We start from the raw sequence: 19,887 nt of genomic DNA, 5'->3' as shown, positions 1-19,887 counted from the left end.
AAAAAATCAAGTCCAATCCAAAGTAATAACTTAATATATGCTTGATACACATGTTTATGTACCTAAATGTTGAAAATGACAAAATAACATAAGTTTTTAAGTTAATGACAATTAAGTAAATATGTCTAATAATATTTAGATAAATAAAGCAATTTGACATTTTTGTAAATAATTTATTAACTTTAAACCAAAAAAATGTCACCTTGAAGGCAGTGAAGTGAGTAAGTTATTATAGTCCTATATTATCATAAATTATAATGGTGTGAGTTTGTGATATATACTTTTACCATATATACTAATCCAAATACACCTATGATATTCCCTTGATACATATATCAAATTTGTATCAAGTATACATATTTCAAACGTATCAAATGTTTATTGAAAATGTATCAAGTGAATATGAAAGTAGTAGATATTAGTAGTGTATATATTAAGTATGTGGATCAAATGTATATCAGGTAATGTAGGTTGTTTAATCTAAATAATAACAATAATAATATAGGGTCAAATTGAAAGAAAACTATGGAGCTGATAAGGAAAACAAAGGGCAGAGGAGGAGAAAGACAAAAAGAATTATTAGCCACACTAGATGATGCACCTTTCTTCATTTGGCAAACTACAAAATAAACAACAGGAAAAGTCCATAGTAACAATCAGGCACACATGTTTGTTTACACTTTTTAACTCCCCAAAACCTAAGGAAATGGAGACGTAACAAGCTGCCTGGGTGCACTGAATAGATCATTTCCTGCAAAAGGAGAGGTCCAATCGCGCAATCCACCTGAACCCGATACATCTTTTACACCTCCCCCGCCCTGCATTCCAAGTTCACACAGCCTCATCCCTGAACCGTTCCTCAACGATGACGAAAAGCCTGGAGACAACTCACTCGACCGTGAACTTGGGCTATGCAGAGTCCAGTCTATTCTGTTGTAATCGCAATATGGCATCAACCCCCCGAGATTCCAGTCCATCTGTGACAATAACCCCGTCGTTTGTGCAGGTGAGCCTTGGCTGAGGTTTGAACTCGATCCATAAGACGATGGGACTGTGAAGGAAGATAGAGTTCCACCACCAGGTTTCCACAAACTTTGTGCTTCGGAAGGAAAGTGTGACGATGATACATTCTCTTTCGCCCAGGGTATATCTAGCCCCGATGATAACATCTCAACCGGACCAGACATGAATTGTGGTTGATTATGAACAACCTGATGGTAAATCTGTTCTAGCCTTCTATTTTCTGCCCCAAGGATCATCCTGCTATGATTGTGCAGCAATTTGTCACTCGAGATGATATTTTTATTAGTTGGAGCATTGTTTGAATACCATGGAGTTGTTCCAGGAAGCATGGGACTGGAGACAGCATTTTGCAACCCATTTATGGATTGAGGCTGCTGCTGAATAAAAACGACTGGCTCGACTGGCTGTTCGGGTATTTCTCGTCGAAGGTGGATGGCTTCGCTTTTAGAAACACCAATTTGAGCCTCTGCCTTTGCATACGGATGAGACGTGACTACAGGCAATGGTGACGATGAAGTTGACAAAGAAAGGCCTGATCCTACAGCAGGCCATCTCTTCTCCCCTCCCCTCAGCAGTCTTGGTTGGTCTGTCGTCTTCAAAGACTGTTGTGTACTCCTATTGCCTGCTTCTAACCACGCTGGTACCGTCATTTGCGCACTATTACTGCTAAACTCTCTATTGCTTGATTGCATTGTAAAGACAGATGCAGATCCAGCCGTTTCTTGAGCTCTTGCCATTCTATGTGTTTCACCAACTACTTCGTGATTTGACTGACTGACGGATTCTTTCTGCTTCTGTTCTCTTAGAATACCCTCTGCCTTATCAAGATCACCACCAGAAGCAACTATGGCTCGTTCAACCTCTTGTTTTGAGCATTTAAACTGTGCTTCAAGAGCTGAAATATGAGCTAGCTCACTGTTAATATCAATCTTCAAGTTACTCCCACTTGTAACATTAACAGTGTCCTTGTTCCGGGGCTCTTCTGTGTTTACTTCAAAGAGCCAGGCGACTGATTCCTCTAACTTACCCTCATTTAATATTAGCGCCATGGTAGCTCTTTCAGGAGAGAATCCCATAGCAACCAGTTGCTGAGAAAGAGCTTCAAGCTTTCTAGACATTAGATAGCCTTTGCATCGTTCATGCAACTCCTGAGCCCGTTTTTCTTTCTGTCTTTGATGTTTTTTCTCATTCTTTAATCGAATCTTCTCCCGCTTTTCATGGTCACACCCAGTTGTCCTATCTTGCTGGTTTGAAGAATCAACTGTCTTCTCTTTTGGATCCTCTGACTCACCCGAGCAGCTACCATTGTTGGAAGACAGATCAAAATCAGATACTGTACCACGTGGACTGCTTGAGTGGTCATCCATATCTTCCATGTTCTGGAAGTGACCATTGTCAGAGAGCAATGAGGAAGTGGTTAGTGTTGATGATATTTCAACCGTATGATCCAATTCACCAACTGGATTTTGAGCAGTAGTGGCTGCTGAAGTCCTGTTTGAATTTTTAGAAGCAGAGGTTTTTGAAGCCTTCGGCTGCTTCTTGGCAGCAGCCCTAGCAGAGGACTTATCCTTTGAGGCAGACTTGGATTTTGATACCGGCATCTTCCAAGATGAAGTAACTATTAACAAGAAAGTGAGAATCGATCATTCAAATATCAATAATGTAAAAAACAGAAACAAAATAAGTTACACTAGCAGATTGATTGTACAAATAAGAAAAACAAAGACCTCGTCAGATTCACTGAGTGATAAAAGCTACAAATATTCAGTCATATTGCAAATTATAAGTAAACCATCAAGGTTGGCCTAGGGATAAAAAAAAAGAGCCTCAACAAATGACTAAGATGCCATAGGTTCAATCTTAGGAGTTTCTTTAACACTCAGAAAAGAGAAAAGAGTAGGGTTAGATGGGTTGTCTTATGAGATAGTCTAAGCTGAAGTGCATGTAAGCTAGCCTAGACACTCACATATATAAAAAAAAATGTTACAAATTAAGTAACTGTAGAAAAAATCACAGATCGGTTATTATACTAGCACCCTCAAAAGGAATTAGAGATAAGAAAACAAATTCAAGTAATGAATTTCATCACTCAAAGATGTAACCAAGCAAGATAAGCAATCTCTTAGGAACTTTAAGAAAAACGAGTTTGAAATAATTCACAAAATAGAAAAACTTCAAGCCATTGATTATGAGAAACAACATTGCCCATTAACTTCACATATAGTATTCTGTGTGTATACATCGACAAAAGATTATGATGGCATCTCTCCTTCAATCTAAAACCGTTTCAATTCAATGCAGGATGAAACCAAAAACTTATAATTCTTGCATTAAATGTGATCAAATTAATGAGTTACAAAATATACATACATACAACATATGATTGTTTACTTATTTTGCATGTCATTGATTTAACATCTTTTTATGAAATTCAAATACTTCCTGCGCATCCAAACTCCACAAGAGTTTTGATGGCTTTTACAGAAAAGGTAAAATGAAAAGAATTGCCAATCTGCACTTTAGAAATGTTCATATCAGAATATTTTCCGCCGAGAAAAAATATCCAAATCTAAGAATTCATAATTCAGAAACAGAAGAGCCAAAAAAACCCAGATCAATAAGGATCAAACAATTGGGGGAAAGATATTGAAAAACACATCAACAAGAAGTCACATTTCAAAATCAGACCCAAATTTTAGTTTTAACAAAAACAAAAACAGATCAAAATTATCGAACAAAATCATTTCCCACAAGAACAGATCCAACAATCCCCGTACACCAATCCACAACCCCATTCAACCAGGAAATCAAAAACACCAAAAATTCAACCCACAACAAGAGATCTCCATTCACCAATCCAAAATTCACAACAAACCCAGATAAAATAACAGAATGAAACCCCAAAATCAAGAAAAAAAAAACACGGAGATTCATTAGGATTCAAAGAAGATCACAGAGAACAAAAAGAAACAGATTGAAATAAAAGATCTAGAAACAAACTAACCAGTTAAGAGAATCGTTGGGCGAAAGAGGAAGAGGAAGGAGGGATGAGAGATCGAAAAATGGTGGATGACGACAACCGGTTTGAGGTCGCCTTCGTTGTCCTTTCTCTCTTTTTTGAGCTCTCTCGACCTTTCTTTGTCCCTTTCTGTTTTCTTTCCTTTCGTTTACTGTTTTCACGTTCTTCTTCTTCTTCTTACAATTTCTTTTTTTCGTTTTCTTTTTTTCTAATTTTCTTTTTATGAATTAAAATAAATAAATAAATAAACGATTTCTTTGGGTCAGTTTCTTACACGTGTGAGACAGAACGGTGGCGTCTGTATTTAAATGTCGGTTTGAGGTTCATACATTTTTAATTATTTCTTTTCTTTCTTTCTTTCTTTTTCTTTTTAAAATTCAATTTTTATGCATTTTTTTCACTTTTTGGGTGAGATTCACTTTTGTTTTTCTTCTCTTCTTATTATTTATTTTCTTTGTGTTTGCTTTAGTTTTTTTAATTCGTAAAAATAACAAAATATATATATATATATATAATAATATAATTCATATCACTTATATTTTTAAATTACAAAAATAACGATTTAAAAACAAACTCCATCTAATTAATGTAATATTTATTGAATTTATCATATGAAAAATGTGCTGTGAACTATTATTTTAAATTTTTTTATCATTTAATTTAATTATCTTTTTCTCCTAATTTTTGTGTAAATTTAAAACTTACAATAATTTTTTTTAGTAAATAAGCAATTAAGTTTGGGTATTTTTTATGACTTAAAATTTTGAATTCAAAATTATTTGAAGAGTAATTAACATACATATCATAATAGATGGATGTTGAGTATTAATGGAAAAGAAAAAAGATGCTGACATCATAAATATTAAAATTTATTCGAATTAAAACAAAATGCCAAACTTTAAATATAGTTATATGAATAAAATGAAAATGAAAGATTAAAAATGTAGTATTTAAAAATTGATAAGCTAAATAAAAACTTAACCAAGCAATTTTTTTTTTAAATTTCTTAAAATGGTTTTTTAATTTATATATACGTATGCGTATCCATGTCTACGTACATATATGTATATACATACATTTACATTTACATATATACTTACCTAATGCATGTATGTGTTTGTATATGTATATGTGTATTATACAAGTCGACCAACTAAACATTTCTTTAGAAAATATATTTCAATATGTTGTGTCTTTAAATATCCTTATGTATCAAACAATTTTCAATCTCAATTCTAATTCATTGTCTATTTGTCACCATCATCACAAATTCATCCATTGGATATGACATCACGACAATTAACGTCTCATGACTATGATTAGATATTCGATATTGTAGCGTCCATCAAATCTAAATCATCTAAAAGAAATTTGGTTTTTTGATGATATGTAAAAAGAATTAAAACAAATAAATAAATGAGTATTTCATCCTCAATTTTTTAAAATTCATTCTATTTCATTTTAGAAAGAAGGGTCGCTGTTTTGTGAATTAAAATAAAAAATTTTAAAGTTAAAAAACAACTAACGTTTTAGATTTTCATTTACATTTTACTTAGGTTGAGGGACTTACTTAAACTCGTTTTAAAAAACTGAATGATAAGAAAGTAATTTTTTTCTATACATATACACTTTCATATGTATATTTACATATTTTATATTATAGACTAATTTTTTTGTAGACACTTATAAAATAATTATGTATTGAGTATGTGACAAAATGCTAGATGACAATCATAAGAAGTGAATCACATTTTCAATATATTGTGAAAAAATAATGTAGTTAACATGCAAAATATGGATGACTAACCCTAAAAAAACAAAAGAATAATCCAAGAAAAACTATGAAAATGAAAAAGTTCATTTAGAAAGTAGTAAAAAATAATTCAATCATTATTAAAACATCTCATTATTTTAATTAAAATAATTCAATATTTTCAAGTGTGTTCAATTTCTCATTTGATTTTAAATTTAGAAAATTTATAATGTTGTCCAAAATTTGATAAAATTAAGAGTTAAATTTTAATGATGGTTAAAATCTCACAACTTGACATTACAATTATATTATGCGTAAATGTAGATTAGTTGATTTTCATAATCCATTAAGAACCACTCAAAATGAGGCCAAGAGCAAACCAAAATGTGACCATGTGCAAGGTACCTCTTTTTTCCGAATTGAAACTTTGTCAAATATCTAAATCAAAATGTACTATATTACAATGACAAACTTTTCCTTTCGCAACATGTGAAATCTCCAAGTCATCGCACATATGCAAATTAAGCTATTCTCATTAGCTAATAAGAAACCTTTCAATAAATATATATATGCCAACGTTGAATGGAATATCTTAACAAAAGTTTACACGTAGTTTGTTTAAAATAAAATTAAATAAAGAAACTACTTTTCTAGGAAAAAAAACTAAAAGAATCTCTAATTTAAATCAAACTCATGATTAATCGTGAATCAAAAACAACAATGACTCAAATCTCATAGCTCAAGATTACAACTACACTATAATTTTCAAAATCCATCAAGAATAAACTCGAAACGTGGCCACATAAGAGGCACCTATTTGCCAATACTACAATAACAAAAACAACGACATACATATGCAAGTTAAGCAATATCCATTTTACTCAATATCGAAACGTCCAATATCTTAACAAATGTTTACGGGTTGTTTAAAATACGATAAGAACGATTAGAATTAAAAAAATGAAGGGGAAAGAGAAGTCTGGAAGGTTCCGAGTTGGAAGGGGAGTGTAAGAATCTGAGCCGACCAATCTGCCCTTCTAATGCGCCTTTGGATGTTCCAATGAAGACTCAAACTAATACTTTATTTCAATATTCATTTAGAAGTTCTAATTAAATATTTTCAATCACTTTTAATCCCTTTTTCTCTCATATAAAATTTTGATGGTTTAGAAAATTAGGGAAAATAAAATTATATATGTTGAACTTTTTAAGTCTTTGAAGCAATGGGTTGGCATGTCACATCACCTACTTCATATTTAATTTATTTTTCGTTGCATATGTTTGAAATTTAAAATGCAAAATTACTTTTCAATTTTGTTTTTTTAAGTTGAAATGTGTAAATAAATTTTGTTATAAAACTGATTATAAGATGATACCTAAATGATTTTTTGTTTTTTTGTTTTTTTTGCCTATTTCATCCTCAATTCTTACGTGAATGGAAGAGTTATTAGTCAAATTTCATAAACAAAAGCTAATTTTATTAGTTTTCAAATATTTTAGCTTAGATTTTAGAATGTAAATAACAAAAAAAATTAGAGAGAAATAGTATTATAAGCTTACTTTAAAAAAACAAACAAGATGGTAACAATTTTTTTAAAAAAAATTTACAAACCTAACAAAGTTTATCCATAATAGATCGGTCTTCAAGATCAATTGTTATATTTATAACGATTATAAATAAACATATCTTTAAATATACTTTCTGTCTTCAAAATTTTGCTTCAAGAACACAGACCAAACACGACCTTGAAATCTATGTGGATAAAAATTCAATTCATTGTCTAAAAGCCTCTTAGTTCATTATATCAATAACCTAGAGATCTATGTGGATAAAAATTCAATTCATTGTCTAAAAGCCTCTTAGTTCATTATATCAATAACCTAGAGATACAAAATTAAGAGTTTTAACTTAAAAGATAAAAACATAGAACTAAACTTATAATTTAACTTAAAATTAAAGAAACCTAAAAAAATCTTAATTGAGTAAAAGAAAATTAAGAATAGTCAAAAGGTGAGGTGCCAAAATGACGATTGCTTCATAGCACAAATAACGTAAATCAATTTCTTCACTTTTTCCCCAAAATAAAAATTACTTCGCAATTGCTTTACTAATTTCCTCATTTAAAAATTTGGCCGATCTTTTAGACGTAATATCACAAAAATAACAAAAGACAATTTCAAGAACTACGTCAATTACAAGTTAATAGCTATATAATTAATAAATACAAAATTGATAATTTTTCTCGATAGTGATGTGAACTCATAGATTAAACAAATTAACAATGACGTGTCCAAATTATTTAATCTCAAAACTTGGGAGAAGGGAATTTATTTTAGAAGTTTAAAGAGCAATTTTAACCGATTAAAATCACTTTTGTAAAAAAAAAAACATGTATGTACGATAAAAAAAAAGTGATTTCAACTACTTTAAGATCGATCAGTTTTACTCTTATACAATGAGTCATTTTTTACTTTAACCATCTTTTAAGAATCCTATGAATAGGGCAAACTAACCTCCACCCACTTTGATGCTCCTAGCTTGAGTTACATCTTACACATTTGTATCGTCAACTCATCGGCACTCCATCCAGTTGAGCCCTAGTTTCGAAACTTAGAAACTTAGTTAATATGTAGTAAAGTTAATTGCTCATTAAAACCTTAATTAATAATTACCTATGAACCTACTGATATAAATCATACACAATTTTAAATCAACAAGAAATTCAGTAAGTCAAAGCAATCAAATATTAATTGAACCTAATTACAAAATCAACAAGTAGAAAAACACACAAACTTAGAAATAAAATACACAGGAAAGAAAAAAAACGTCACCACATGCATAATATGTCGCATAATCGTTCAACAAACCAAACCGTTTTCCATGTTTTGTTTTCTCCAAAAGTGCTTGACAAAAACGAAAGAAAGAATGTTTATCGTACACAGGATCGAACTTTCAAAGTTACTATTCTTCCATTTTTCGAAGGCAACGAAATACAGGAACCTAGGTACTCCAATTCTTTTATTTGGGAGTTCGTGGAGTCCATGACTAAAAGACATCAACTCTTTGCTTTATAACTCTTACACTGGACTCCATGACTTCACAACTCTACTCCTTATCTCAAACTCCCCTTAACAAAACAGTATCATACCGGAGGAGTCAAAATGGAGTTTCTTAGGCCCAATTAATAACCACTAATTTTAGAATTTGACTAAAAGTTTTAAATGTTTCATTAAAGAAAGAAGAATAAAATCATTGTAATTGTAAAGAAGTTAGGCGGAAACAAGCATAATTTTTAATAACCAAATAGTTATCAATCAAAACTATTGTGCTGCAGTCGAACAAAAGTGGACCAACTTACATGCAAGTATTTCAGTTCTAAGTAGTGCTGCATACAAAGTACAAACTAGAAGATAAAAATGAGAGACGCTAACAAAACTGCATCATAAAATGCGAGTAGACAATTGAGCAAGAAAATGAAGTAGAGTCAAATGCATTAGTTTTTACCTTGATTGTTCACCCTTGCAAGAGTGAAAGCTTCAGTAATACATCTGAACCTGCTTGAAGCCAAAGGGTAATTGGGCCACTAGTGACATGATTCTGTAAACGAAGACCGCTGCTTCCTGTAATAGTGCATAAAACAGTCGAAGTCTTTGAAGACTATTTGCTAATTATGCACCAAATTTGAAGTGAAAGGCATCCCAGGGGTTCTGATTTGGTAAAGGGCAAGGTCTAAGGTTCTGAACTCCCATTCAAAGCTTAAAAATTTAAAACGGTTGTTCTCTCGGAATGAGTGGGCTGGACAATGAGCATAATGCAAGGACTAATAAGTTAATTATTATTGATGGTTTTCTATCTAGCATCACAAGCAAAAGAAAGAAAACACACAATAGGCGAACTTGTAAACAATGGTTTGTTCTTTGTAGGAGAAAGGGAGAGGATATGGACCATTTGCTTTGGGATTGTAGTTTTGTCAACTTTTGGTGGAATCGTTACTTCAAGACTTTTGGGGTTGCGTCATTTTGTAATAGTGGGTGTTGAGATCGGGCTTAATATTACTAAGTGCGGGAGTACTATCATTTAAAAAACTCCATCGATTCTGTTTCTTCATATGGATTGGTTCTTCTTTCTATATCCTTAGTCTTCTAGCAAATGCCAAATACCCTGTTTGTTCTGTTTGTCGTTGTTGTGCAACTCCTTATTTTACGTGGGTATTTAGCTTGAGAGGAAGTCTAACTTTTTGTGGGGTAGGGAGGATCTTTCGAAATTGTTAGGTTTAATTCCACTTTTTGGACGTCTGTTAATAGGATATTTTTTACACCGAAGCAAGTTATAGTGACATATGAAGTATGATTTGTAATCGGCATGGAGACTAGAAATTCTCACCATTCTAAAGCTTCCATCGCCTGGGATGCAGCCAACTTAGAAAGTTGAAATATTCCATCGAAGTTTTTTTTATCCATAAACTCTTTATTAAATATTGCATCTGATAAAACTACCGAAGATGCTCCTTGTCTAATATAATCCCCAGTAGACTCTGTACAAATTTAAAAGAAACAAATGAATATCAGAATCAGCTCAAGTTATATCAAACTGATAAAAAGAACTTCCAAAACCTGACTAGCCAAGAAAACAAAAACCTTGAACTGAAAAATGAAGAAAAAACATGAGTTATAATACGAACAGCCATTTTATGTTACTTCTATGCTCTTCCTCCTCAGACTAAGAGTATTTGAGCATATATATGAAGTCGTAGCTGTCATGCAAGAAATTACGAATTATATGAGCAACACTAGAGTTGCTCTTACATGAATACTACTTAATAGCTGTAAGAAAAAATCTACCAAATAGCTATTTGCTGAATCCATTTGACTCAAGTCAATCTGGAAAGATAAAATAGAACCCATATAGCAAATCAAACAGACAGAGTTACTAGATGCTAATACGAAATCAAGTAGGATTTGGCGCTTTGGAGTGCAAAGAGTTCAAGCTGAGTACTGACCAATAGTTATGCCCTGAGAAGCAACCATTGAGATATGCGGAAATGGCTTCTTGAGGGCTGATATATATTTAATACCACCCAATGCAGAAACTGGATACACCTATTTTCAAGTTTAAGAATCAAAATAAATCCATGAAAAATAACAAGGCTAGAACCAAGCAGAAGAAAAAATTTAAGCACTGAAGAACACAAAGCAAAAAATTACTTGCATGGGTTTTCTAAATTTTTTTTATTCATAATTGATTCCCACTCAGAACTTTCATTGGAGATTTATTACATACAGAAACACAACGGGAACAAAAAGTAAATGAAAAGTATATTTATGCCGAACATTTATGTTTTATTTTCTAATATATATGAAATCATGTTCTCTCTCTTCTAATTAAGTAAAGTACAATTTTAATCACGTTCACTTGCGATAAATGCATAACTCCAAGAATTCAATTTTATAAATAAACTTCTAGTCTTCCAAAGAAATGTGACAGTTCCCTTTCTTGAAAGCTCTGTGTGAACAAGCTAGCAACAAATCTTAGAGAAATAAGGAGGGAACATGGTGATGGGAAATGATAACCAACTGTCGATGACTTCCCTAAACAAGACGACAAATTTACTTTACTTACTTTAACAATCTCAGAGCCAGATTCATATGCAGTCAGCACCTGCAAAGTACATGTGTAACTAAGTTACAAAGGTAATTGAGAAGTTCCAAAAGGTTTTTGTGGCAGAACCAATGATTTCATATGTAAAAAGGAGGAATCCTTGAGAAATAGAAAAGAGCCAAAAGTCTCATCCAATTACTTCTGTCGGGGTCATCACACCAGGTATATATAAGAATTCGCCTTCAATATCACCCATGATGATACCCTGCAATCAGTTGAAATTGTCTGAATGAAGAAAATATCTTTATAGTCTCCTTTAGTTTGACTCTCAAAACTTGAAAAATCACGATAGAAGTAAAACATGAAAAAAATGCGGTTTCAACTTATAAATTTGAAGTTCACTGCAATACATAAGCAAAAGTAAACGTGCTGGTCCTCTTTCAATGCATACCTTTACCATAGTAGGACTCATTAGAAACTTGGCTCCAGCTTTTACAGCATTCTTTGCATCCTTAATATTAAGAACTGTCCCAACCTGCACAATATTGGAGAATCCTCAGAGCTCACCAGGATAAGTGCCCATCCATCATTTTTTGAGATTGACAAGTCGAATTTTGGTAAGCATTTAGAGTACTGATATAGTTTATCTTTGTTTATCAAAGGCTCAAGGGAAAAAGCTTCACAAATTTGGACATAGGTGTGCCAAGCATATATTACAAACACTAAGAGATCATCATGCTGACAAAAAAGTAAATAAAGTAATTACTCCCAATGTTTTTGTAGGATAGTCTTGCAGCAACTGTTGTAGAACCTGTTTCAAATTTTATAACAGAGAAAATGTAAAACAATGAATGAGATACATACTTAAAATTAATAAGAAATACAAAAAAAAAAAAAATCTCTACAACAACCTCAAGCACACCCGGCGTCGACATGACAATCTCCAGCTGCATACAGACAAAAAGAGGACAATAAGATAGAAACCATCAATCAATTCATCAGGAGGAATGGGAGAAAAAAACCGTTCCGTTCTGTAAAATTAATATGCTAGTCATTTGCTATAGTTATTACTTTTCATGCACTTACCACTTACAAAAGCGTCATGAGGGCAATTTCTTCAACTTATTTAAATTCTACCAATCATTTAGAAAGCATCAGCAATAACAAATCAAATATTAAAACAATAATTGACACTTCCGATGAATATTACTCACATCACCAATTCAAATACGATTTTCATTTACAGATTTATTATGAACAAAACATCAAATTAAGAGCACTCACAACTGATATTCCACCATTTAGCGCAGCACAAGCAGCACTCATTGCCAGCTCTGCACTATAATTGAATTTTAAAAAATAGTTAAGATGCATACCAAGGCTCTTGATAACTTTAGACAAATGATATCAATTTTCTTAACACTTGTAAACATCGGTAGCCTAGACTTTTTTGTATTAGAAAGAAACATGAAGGCAGGTTTGAGGGGTCTCTGAAGGACACAGTAAGTTTGGCACATTTTGATGCCTTTCTTTGGACTGATATCATTAACACTGTCTGTAATCTATCTGATTAGAAATGACTCAGTTCTGTAGTTAGCTCCTTTAGGTTTTATCTAAACGTACACTATTTCCAGGTTCAATTCCAATTCCAATACGTTTTCTTACTACTTAAAAAAATCTGCAATGATTTCCAAAATTGAGGTCAGATTCTACTTTTGCAAACTAATAAAACAATAAAAATGTATGTTACCATAAAGTTGGTGCTATCTGACCATTTTTAGTAATATAGTAATGTAAATGGTTTATACAGATAACAGTGCTTGATGTCATGTATCAGCTAACTAGTAAAACATACGGAGGAAATAACAAAGATATTGGAGTTTACCTGCTGGCCATCAAGAACTAATAACTCAAACTCATGAAGCAGAGAGTTTTAAGAGAATCCAGCACAACCATGTTCTAAAAGACAAAGTATTCCATAAAAATGGGTTACCTGCTAGCGCGAAGGCAAGCAATGACTCCAGAATTGTGAATTGTTCTCAGGGTTTCGTCTTTGGGAGGCAAAGGTAGCTGACTAGAAGCACAAAAAACTCTAAACCGAGCAAATGCACAAGGGTACCAACACCCTATAGCGGGCAAAGACCACATGCTGATGCTCCTAGAAACCAACATGTACTTCAAATATAGTCTTCTGGTCGTTAGTTTATAAGCAGTGTTCTATCCCAGCCAATCAGATAAATTGATGATGATTGATGATGGATGACGGATGTCACGTTAGCAATCGAGGATTTCAGGGAATAACTATCTATCATAGTGGAAAAGAAAAGTATTGAACTATAAGATAAACGAAATATTAACAGAAATTAAGTTATTCGTAAGTTGAAAGTTGATATAACTATTATACGTGTATAAGCTGCATACCGTTTGAGCTCAATTAAGGATTGAACTACAGACGCTCATATGGAAACAGGCAAAGCATTTAGGCATGTGAAATGTAACAAAACATTCTAGCATGAGAATAATGTGAAGTAGCACAAGAGGATTAGAATAGTACCAAGCTCCTACATACTTTTAAAAGTAGTTAAAGAAAACTTCCGTTTAAGAAAGAAAGTGATCAGACAATAAACAATGAAAATAAAGTAAAAAATTCAAACAGCCATGTGAAAACGAATGTGAGTAAATATAGGTCAAATTTACAAACATCTAAACAATTAAAAGTTGTTCTAAATTTTTATTGCCTCCTTTCAAGTGCAGGAAGGAGGATTTTGTTTGTTGTTTTTGACTTCTTTCCGCATTCTCTACAATATTTCCACAGATTCATGAAGCTCGTTTTTCACGACAGAAGAATAGGGTCATGTGCTTAGAAGACACTATTACAATGCAATTCAGCAATAGTGAGAATTCGGATTGATCAAAACGGCTGAATCTTTAAAGAGAAAGTTGAGGTTCAAGGTTTTGCATATTTTACACATTTCTCACCACGAAATCATGTTTCTTAGTTAAGAGTGTTGAAAAATTTTCATGCCGACGAAGACCCACAGGGGCAATGCTTGCACAAGCTTTCATTGATTGATATGTTTGGGAGTACCTTGTCTTCCTTCTTTGCTAGTATTTTATTCTTCAAATATATATATATTTGTATTTTCCCGCAGGAAAAAGTAATAATGCCAATAACAAGAAATATACAAGGAATTACATAAATATTATGAATTTGAGAAACATTTGAAACTAAACTTGAGGTAGTCTGCTGAAGGACAAAAACCAAAGGTCTGATGAAATCTAGTTAGTAATGATTAAGAAATCCAAACGAATTAGAAGTTGCACAATAATTGGAAGTTCCATCATTTATAATCACTATAATGGAGACGCTTCTTGTTTGCAGTTGGTAAAAGCAACTTCCAGAAGTCTGGATTTGGTCGTTCCTGTGTATTGGGTTTTCTTTTTTTGTTTTTAGAGAGAGTTTATTTCTTCTTTTTTCTTGGTAATGATAACAAGCTGCAGGGTATGGCTTTTCTTTTTTCTGATATTGAACAAGGATCAATAATTGAGTCAGAAAACATCGGCCTCTCCTTCATGGAGGAGTAAATCATCTAAGGTTGAGCTTGAAAAGGAGTATCATCTTGTAGATAAAAAACAGTCAGGTACCATTACGGTATCACCTGCTTATAGTATCATTTGCAGTTCAATTTGGTACTATGACTGCAACCTTCATGTGGCATCAAAACTTTCGTGTCCTTAAGAATCTATGGTACCATACTTCAACAATAAGGAACTGAGATTATTGATATAAGTGGCAATGTTACTGAAAACAACTTCATCCTGTTCATATTGGAGGTTACAAACTATGGATGATTGCAGTGGAAACTCAGGTTCTTGAATGTTTGATGCCGATTGATTACCAGTAGTCATTGCACGAGCATAAACCGGCCATGAAATGATGAAACCGATTAGAGTCTCTAATGACAATCTCCTTCTGAAGTAGCCTTGAAGCTAACTTCATGAAATTATGACAATCTACACAAATTCGGATGTTTTTCATAATCCTTATAGGATTATTGACACGACCCAAGTTATAATCATTCATTACAGAAAAAACCAAAGCCAACTTCTCGCTATGATGATATAGTTGCTGCTCTTTTTGCTCTTGTTCCACGTCATGCAATGCTAAGCTTGTCTCAGGCACATAACCAATCTCCTTTAACCTCCCAATGAGTTTTTCAAGCTCATTGCATATGACCTCCCTCTGTGGATGACAGCGTCCTCCAGATGCAAACTCGTGCACTTGATTTTCAATTTCTACCCGACTCAATCCAGGTTCCTTTTTCACTCTAGACCCTGTCATTTCCATCCTAATTAAGTCTGCTTCATAAAAACTGCCATTGAAGCAATATAGATTTGACATTTGCACATAAGCTAAGGAGTTGCTAGGATCTAACTCCTTCAATTTATAAGATGCTAATTTGGCCAATCCTGTTGCACCATACTTCCTACATGATCCCAGGAAAGAACTCCAAACAACAAAATCAGGTTCTATAGGCATGTTACTTATAAAATCATGAGCCTCTTGAACTTGACCAGATCTCCCCAAAATGTCAACCATGCAAGCATAGTGATCTAGTCGACAAACAATACCATAATTTGTAATTGAATTGAAAAGGCTGGTCCCTTCTTCCACCAGCCCAGCATGGCTACATGCTGAAAGAAGAGAGACAAATGTAGTAGCATCAGGTGGCACATTCATCTTTGTAAAAAGCTGCAATGCAATTTCAGCTTGACCATGGAGAGCGTAGGCCTTCATCATTGTGTTCCAAGAAACCAAATCATGATGTTTCATTTGATTGAACACTTTCTTAGAGGAAGAAATTGAACCACATCTCCCATAAGCATGAATCAAAGCATTATTAAGGACAGTGTGATCCTCAGACATAGATTTAATTAGCAGTGAATGATATGTTGAGGCGTGTTTCTCGGTTAGAAATCCAGCACAAGCCTTCAATACAATTGAAAAGGTGTGTCCATCTGGAGTTAAACCTTCTTGTCTGAACTGACAAAATAGGGAAAGGGTTTTCCCAGGGTCATGGTCTATAAAAGCTGCCATAATGCTGGTCCATAAAACTATATCCCGATTATATCCAGCTTCAACAAAAAGCCTATAACTATCCGCAATATCCCCTCCAAGTTCTGCATAAGTTTTCACTAATGCAGTAATTATTTCAACTTCGGAAATGAAAGCAGTTTTTAATGCTTGACAGTGTATCTGATGACAAAAGCTCAATCTCCGCCCAAATTCATCCCTGTTGCAGAAACTTGTGGAAGACAAAGTGCTTACAAGTGTTGCACGATCAAACCCAATTCCATGACGGTTCATTTGCATAAATAAATAGATAGCCTGATGTCCAAGTTTTCGAAAACAAAACCCTGCAATCATCGAGTTCCACGTTATAAGGCTGGGATTTTCCATGCTCTTGAACATAGTCCACGCATCATCATCTTTACTATCCTTAAAAGCACCATCTTCAGAGCAAATCTTGCTATACATGGTAATAAGAGCATTTGCAACATAAACAAAGGCATCTAAAGAGATTTTCAAGGCAAACCCATGTATCTGCCGCCCACGTTCACCGTCGTGCTCACCAAATGAGGTAAGCAAACTTGAAACCGTAAACTCATTGGGCCTGTGATCTACCAACATTCTTGAAAATATAAGGAAGCACTCATCCACATGACCATACTGAGAAAATCCGGTTATAAGCACAGTCCAAGAAACATAGTTTCTCCTAGGCATCTCATTAAATAATTGGTTGGCATAGTCTAAGTGACCACATTTACAATACATGTTGATAAGATGATTGGTAACAAAGAGATCAAATGAGACCATGGGATTTTGAGACAACATGTAACGGTGCAGTCCCACACCTTCTTGGAGGCAGCGGAGGCGTGCACAAACATGAAAGAGATACGCATAGGTCTGGTGGGAATGAGGTTGTTTCGAGGAGTAGAACAGAGAAAGAGCCCGCCTAAGGTGCCCGCGCGAGGAAATCGTGCGAGATTCTAATAAATAGTCATTATCAATATCTTCTGTCCTAAAATGCACAATATCACCTTCTGCGGCCGACCTCCAGCATCTAAATTGGAAACCAAAAGCATGCTTACTTGGGCATGAAACCAAATTCCGTATGCCATGAAATGAGCAATAAATTGTCGTGAGTTTCATTACGATCCTATCTACCCAAATAAAGAGAGAACATTATTTGCACCACTCAGGCATTTCAACAAACATTTAGAACGCAAAACTCAGCAGCTCAATTTTCACCAACACATCACGAAAAAGAGAACGCTTACAAGCCTCCAAAGAAACATCCCCAGAAATTCACTTCCACAAACAAAAATATAAAGCTACAAATTACCCTTTTTCACTGACACTCTCTTATCTCAATAACCCACTTAACAATTCAAACTCTATAGAAGAAGAGTCCATCTCAAACGTTCTTCCCTTCATTACGGTCATCACATGAACACATTCAGGTCTAGAACAGACGAGTGGCAAAAGTATACGTGCAACACACACATATATACAAGTATACATATATATATTCGATATAAACAATAACAAAGAAAGAGGTGAGTGAAGTAAATAGTGAAAAGAAATGGACTCGAGAGGTGGGCCAGAACATTTAGAAGCAAGCAAGCAAGAGAGAAAGGTAAGAATTGATAAGAGTTTAGTAGGAAGAAGACCTTTTACCAAAATTTTAGCTGAGAAAACGGCATTGATTTACGAGCAGAGAGTTGAAGATGGACTGGTCGCAGTAGCGGGAAATGGGAGGGAACAAGCAAAGGAGCTGATGTGGCCCAGTTGATCTTTTGGGCTATGTGCCTAAACGTAACACTGGAATATAGCAAATTACTAACAAATTAATTAAAGATATAGTAAATCTTTACCAAAATTGAAAGTATGGTAAATTTTAAGGTAAAAGATGAAAATATCTCCAAATACACTTTACTTATTTTTCTTCATATTCCAATTTTTTTAAAAGATTTTCTTTTTTTCCACAATTTTTTCCACGATTTTCTCTCATTTTCCACGATTTTCTCCATTTTTTATCTTTACCATTTTCTCCATTCTCCATTTTCATCCTATTTTTCTTCATTCTCCTTTTTCATCATGGTTTCTTCTCCATCTTCTTTGTGATTTCTCATATTTTAAGATCATTTCTTCTTTTCGCGATTTTCTTTCATCTCACTTTGATATCTTTTAGATGTGATTCTTCCCTAAAATTTTACTTCATCCAATTTTTACAATTTGATTTAATTTCATCACATGATTTTGTTCATTTCAATTGATTTATGAAAAAAAAAATTATCTTAAAATAATGAAATACGATACAAACTAATGTACAATACAAGTGAAATTAAACACACTTTAAAATATAAAAATATTGGTAAAATCAATTGAATTGAACAAAATCAAGTGATGAAATTAAATCAAATTGTAAAAATTGGATGAAGTAAAATTTTAGGGAAGAATCACATCTAAAGAAACAATGGTAAAGATGGAGAAGGGAGAAAAAGACGGTGAATATGGAGAATGGAGAAAACGACGGTGAAGATAAAAAATGGAGAAAATCGTGTAGAATGAGAGAAAATTGTGGAGATTTCTTTTAAAACAAGAGTAATTTTGAAATAGTTTAAAAAAGAATACAAAACTTGCTATATTTACAAATTGTTTAAAAAATTACTATATACTTAATATTTTATGTCAAAAAGATTATTCATTATAAAATCTCTAGTCGTAATTACAACACTATCCATGTTATGATTAATATTATAAAAAACGAAAGAAATTTGTAATGAAAATAGGTTTAGTTAATTTCAATTTTGATTTTGTGTATTTATTATTCTATTTAGTTTATAACCTTTAATGTGAGATAATATAAATAAATAAATATATATATATTAATGGTATGAGATTCGATTTATTTAACGTGAGATAATGCATATGAATTTTTGGGTTGGTTAGATTGATTCGAATGATCGAATAAGCATTCTCGAATCCAATCCTAAAATAATAGGTTGGGTTGGATTATCGGGTTTATAATTTTTTTTTCATTTCTAATAATTGTTAAATTTCAAAAGACATAATATGGATAAATCCATCCATCCAAAAACATCCCTAAAATACAACATTAATATAATAATACTTAACAAAATGTTTTAAAATATATAGTATTAGTTATGGAGAGTCAAATATTATTTAAACTTCTATAATAATAACAATAAAAAAAAACATTCCAAACATCATATTATAAACTTAATATAAATACATATATAGTATCGTTAATTTGGATTGAATTTGGTTGAACCGAAATTTTCAAACCTCAACCTGAGACCCACCCAACTTAAAAAAAAAAAACTCAACTCAACCCAAATTTTCTATGATATAGGTTGGGTAGTTCGGTTATTCTTACACCTTTACGTTATGTTGGACGCGAAATA

General features: G+C 33.0%; 3 protein-coding genes across 5 annotated transcripts; all 3 read right to left on the bottom strand.

Annotated features, from left to right (window-relative positions):
* Window positions 1-481: 481 nt before the first annotated feature.
* On the bottom strand, window positions 482-4,213 carry LOC101218560 (hypothetical protein). Its single transcript, XM_004147073.3, has 2 exons — window positions 4,028-4,213; window positions 482-2,641 (listed from the first exon to the last, which is right to left on the bottom strand). The coding sequence occupies exon 2, from the start codon at window positions 2,622-2,624 to the stop codon at window positions 699-701; it is 1,926 nt and encodes a 641-aa protein (XP_004147121.1). The 5' UTR covers window positions 2,625-2,641; window positions 4,028-4,213; the 3' UTR covers window positions 482-698.
* A 2,437-nt stretch (window positions 4,214-6,650) lies between these two features.
* Window positions 6,651-18,278, bottom strand: LOC101218794 (KHG/KDPG aldolase). Of its 3 annotated transcripts, none has more exons than XM_011657227.2 (12): window positions 18,130-18,278; window positions 13,388-13,699; window positions 12,679-12,733; window positions 12,306-12,341; window positions 12,161-12,205; window positions 11,846-11,929; window positions 11,594-11,659; window positions 11,416-11,454; window positions 10,796-10,895; window positions 10,180-10,330; window positions 9,301-9,591; window positions 6,651-8,393 (listed from the first exon to the last, which is right to left on the bottom strand). In XM_011657227.2, exons 2-11 carry the CDS (start codon window positions 13,564-13,566, stop codon window positions 9,561-9,563), a joined length of 786 nt encoding a protein of 261 aa, XP_011655529.1. In that variant the 5' UTR covers window positions 13,567-13,699; window positions 18,130-18,278; the 3' UTR covers window positions 6,651-8,393; window positions 9,301-9,560. The 3 variants fall into 3 exon arrangements, with proteins under 3 accessions (XP_011655529.1, XP_011655527.1, XP_011655528.1); XM_011657225.2 differs by having other exon boundaries at window positions 8,191-8,393; window positions 9,301-9,416; XM_011657226.2 differs by having other exon boundaries at window positions 8,191-8,393; window positions 9,301-9,416; window positions 18,137-18,278.
* On the bottom strand, window positions 14,506-18,123 carry LOC101219023 (pentatricopeptide repeat-containing protein At1g71420). The gene has a single exon (XM_004147075.3). It carries the CDS (start codon window positions 17,606-17,608, stop codon window positions 15,290-15,292), a length of 2,319 nt encoding a protein of 772 aa, XP_004147123.2. The 5' UTR covers window positions 17,609-18,123; the 3' UTR covers window positions 14,506-15,289.
* Window positions 18,279-19,887: the final 1,609 nt, after the last annotated feature.

Source organism: Cucumis sativus, chromosome 5 (assembly GCF_000004075.3).
Source record: "Cucumis sativus cultivar 9930 chromosome 5, Cucumber_9930_V3, whole genome shotgun sequence".
NCBI lineage: Eukaryota > Viridiplantae > Streptophyta > Magnoliopsida > Cucurbitales > Cucurbitaceae > Cucumis > Cucumis sativus.
This window is presented reverse-complemented; position numbering and strand designations above follow the sequence as displayed.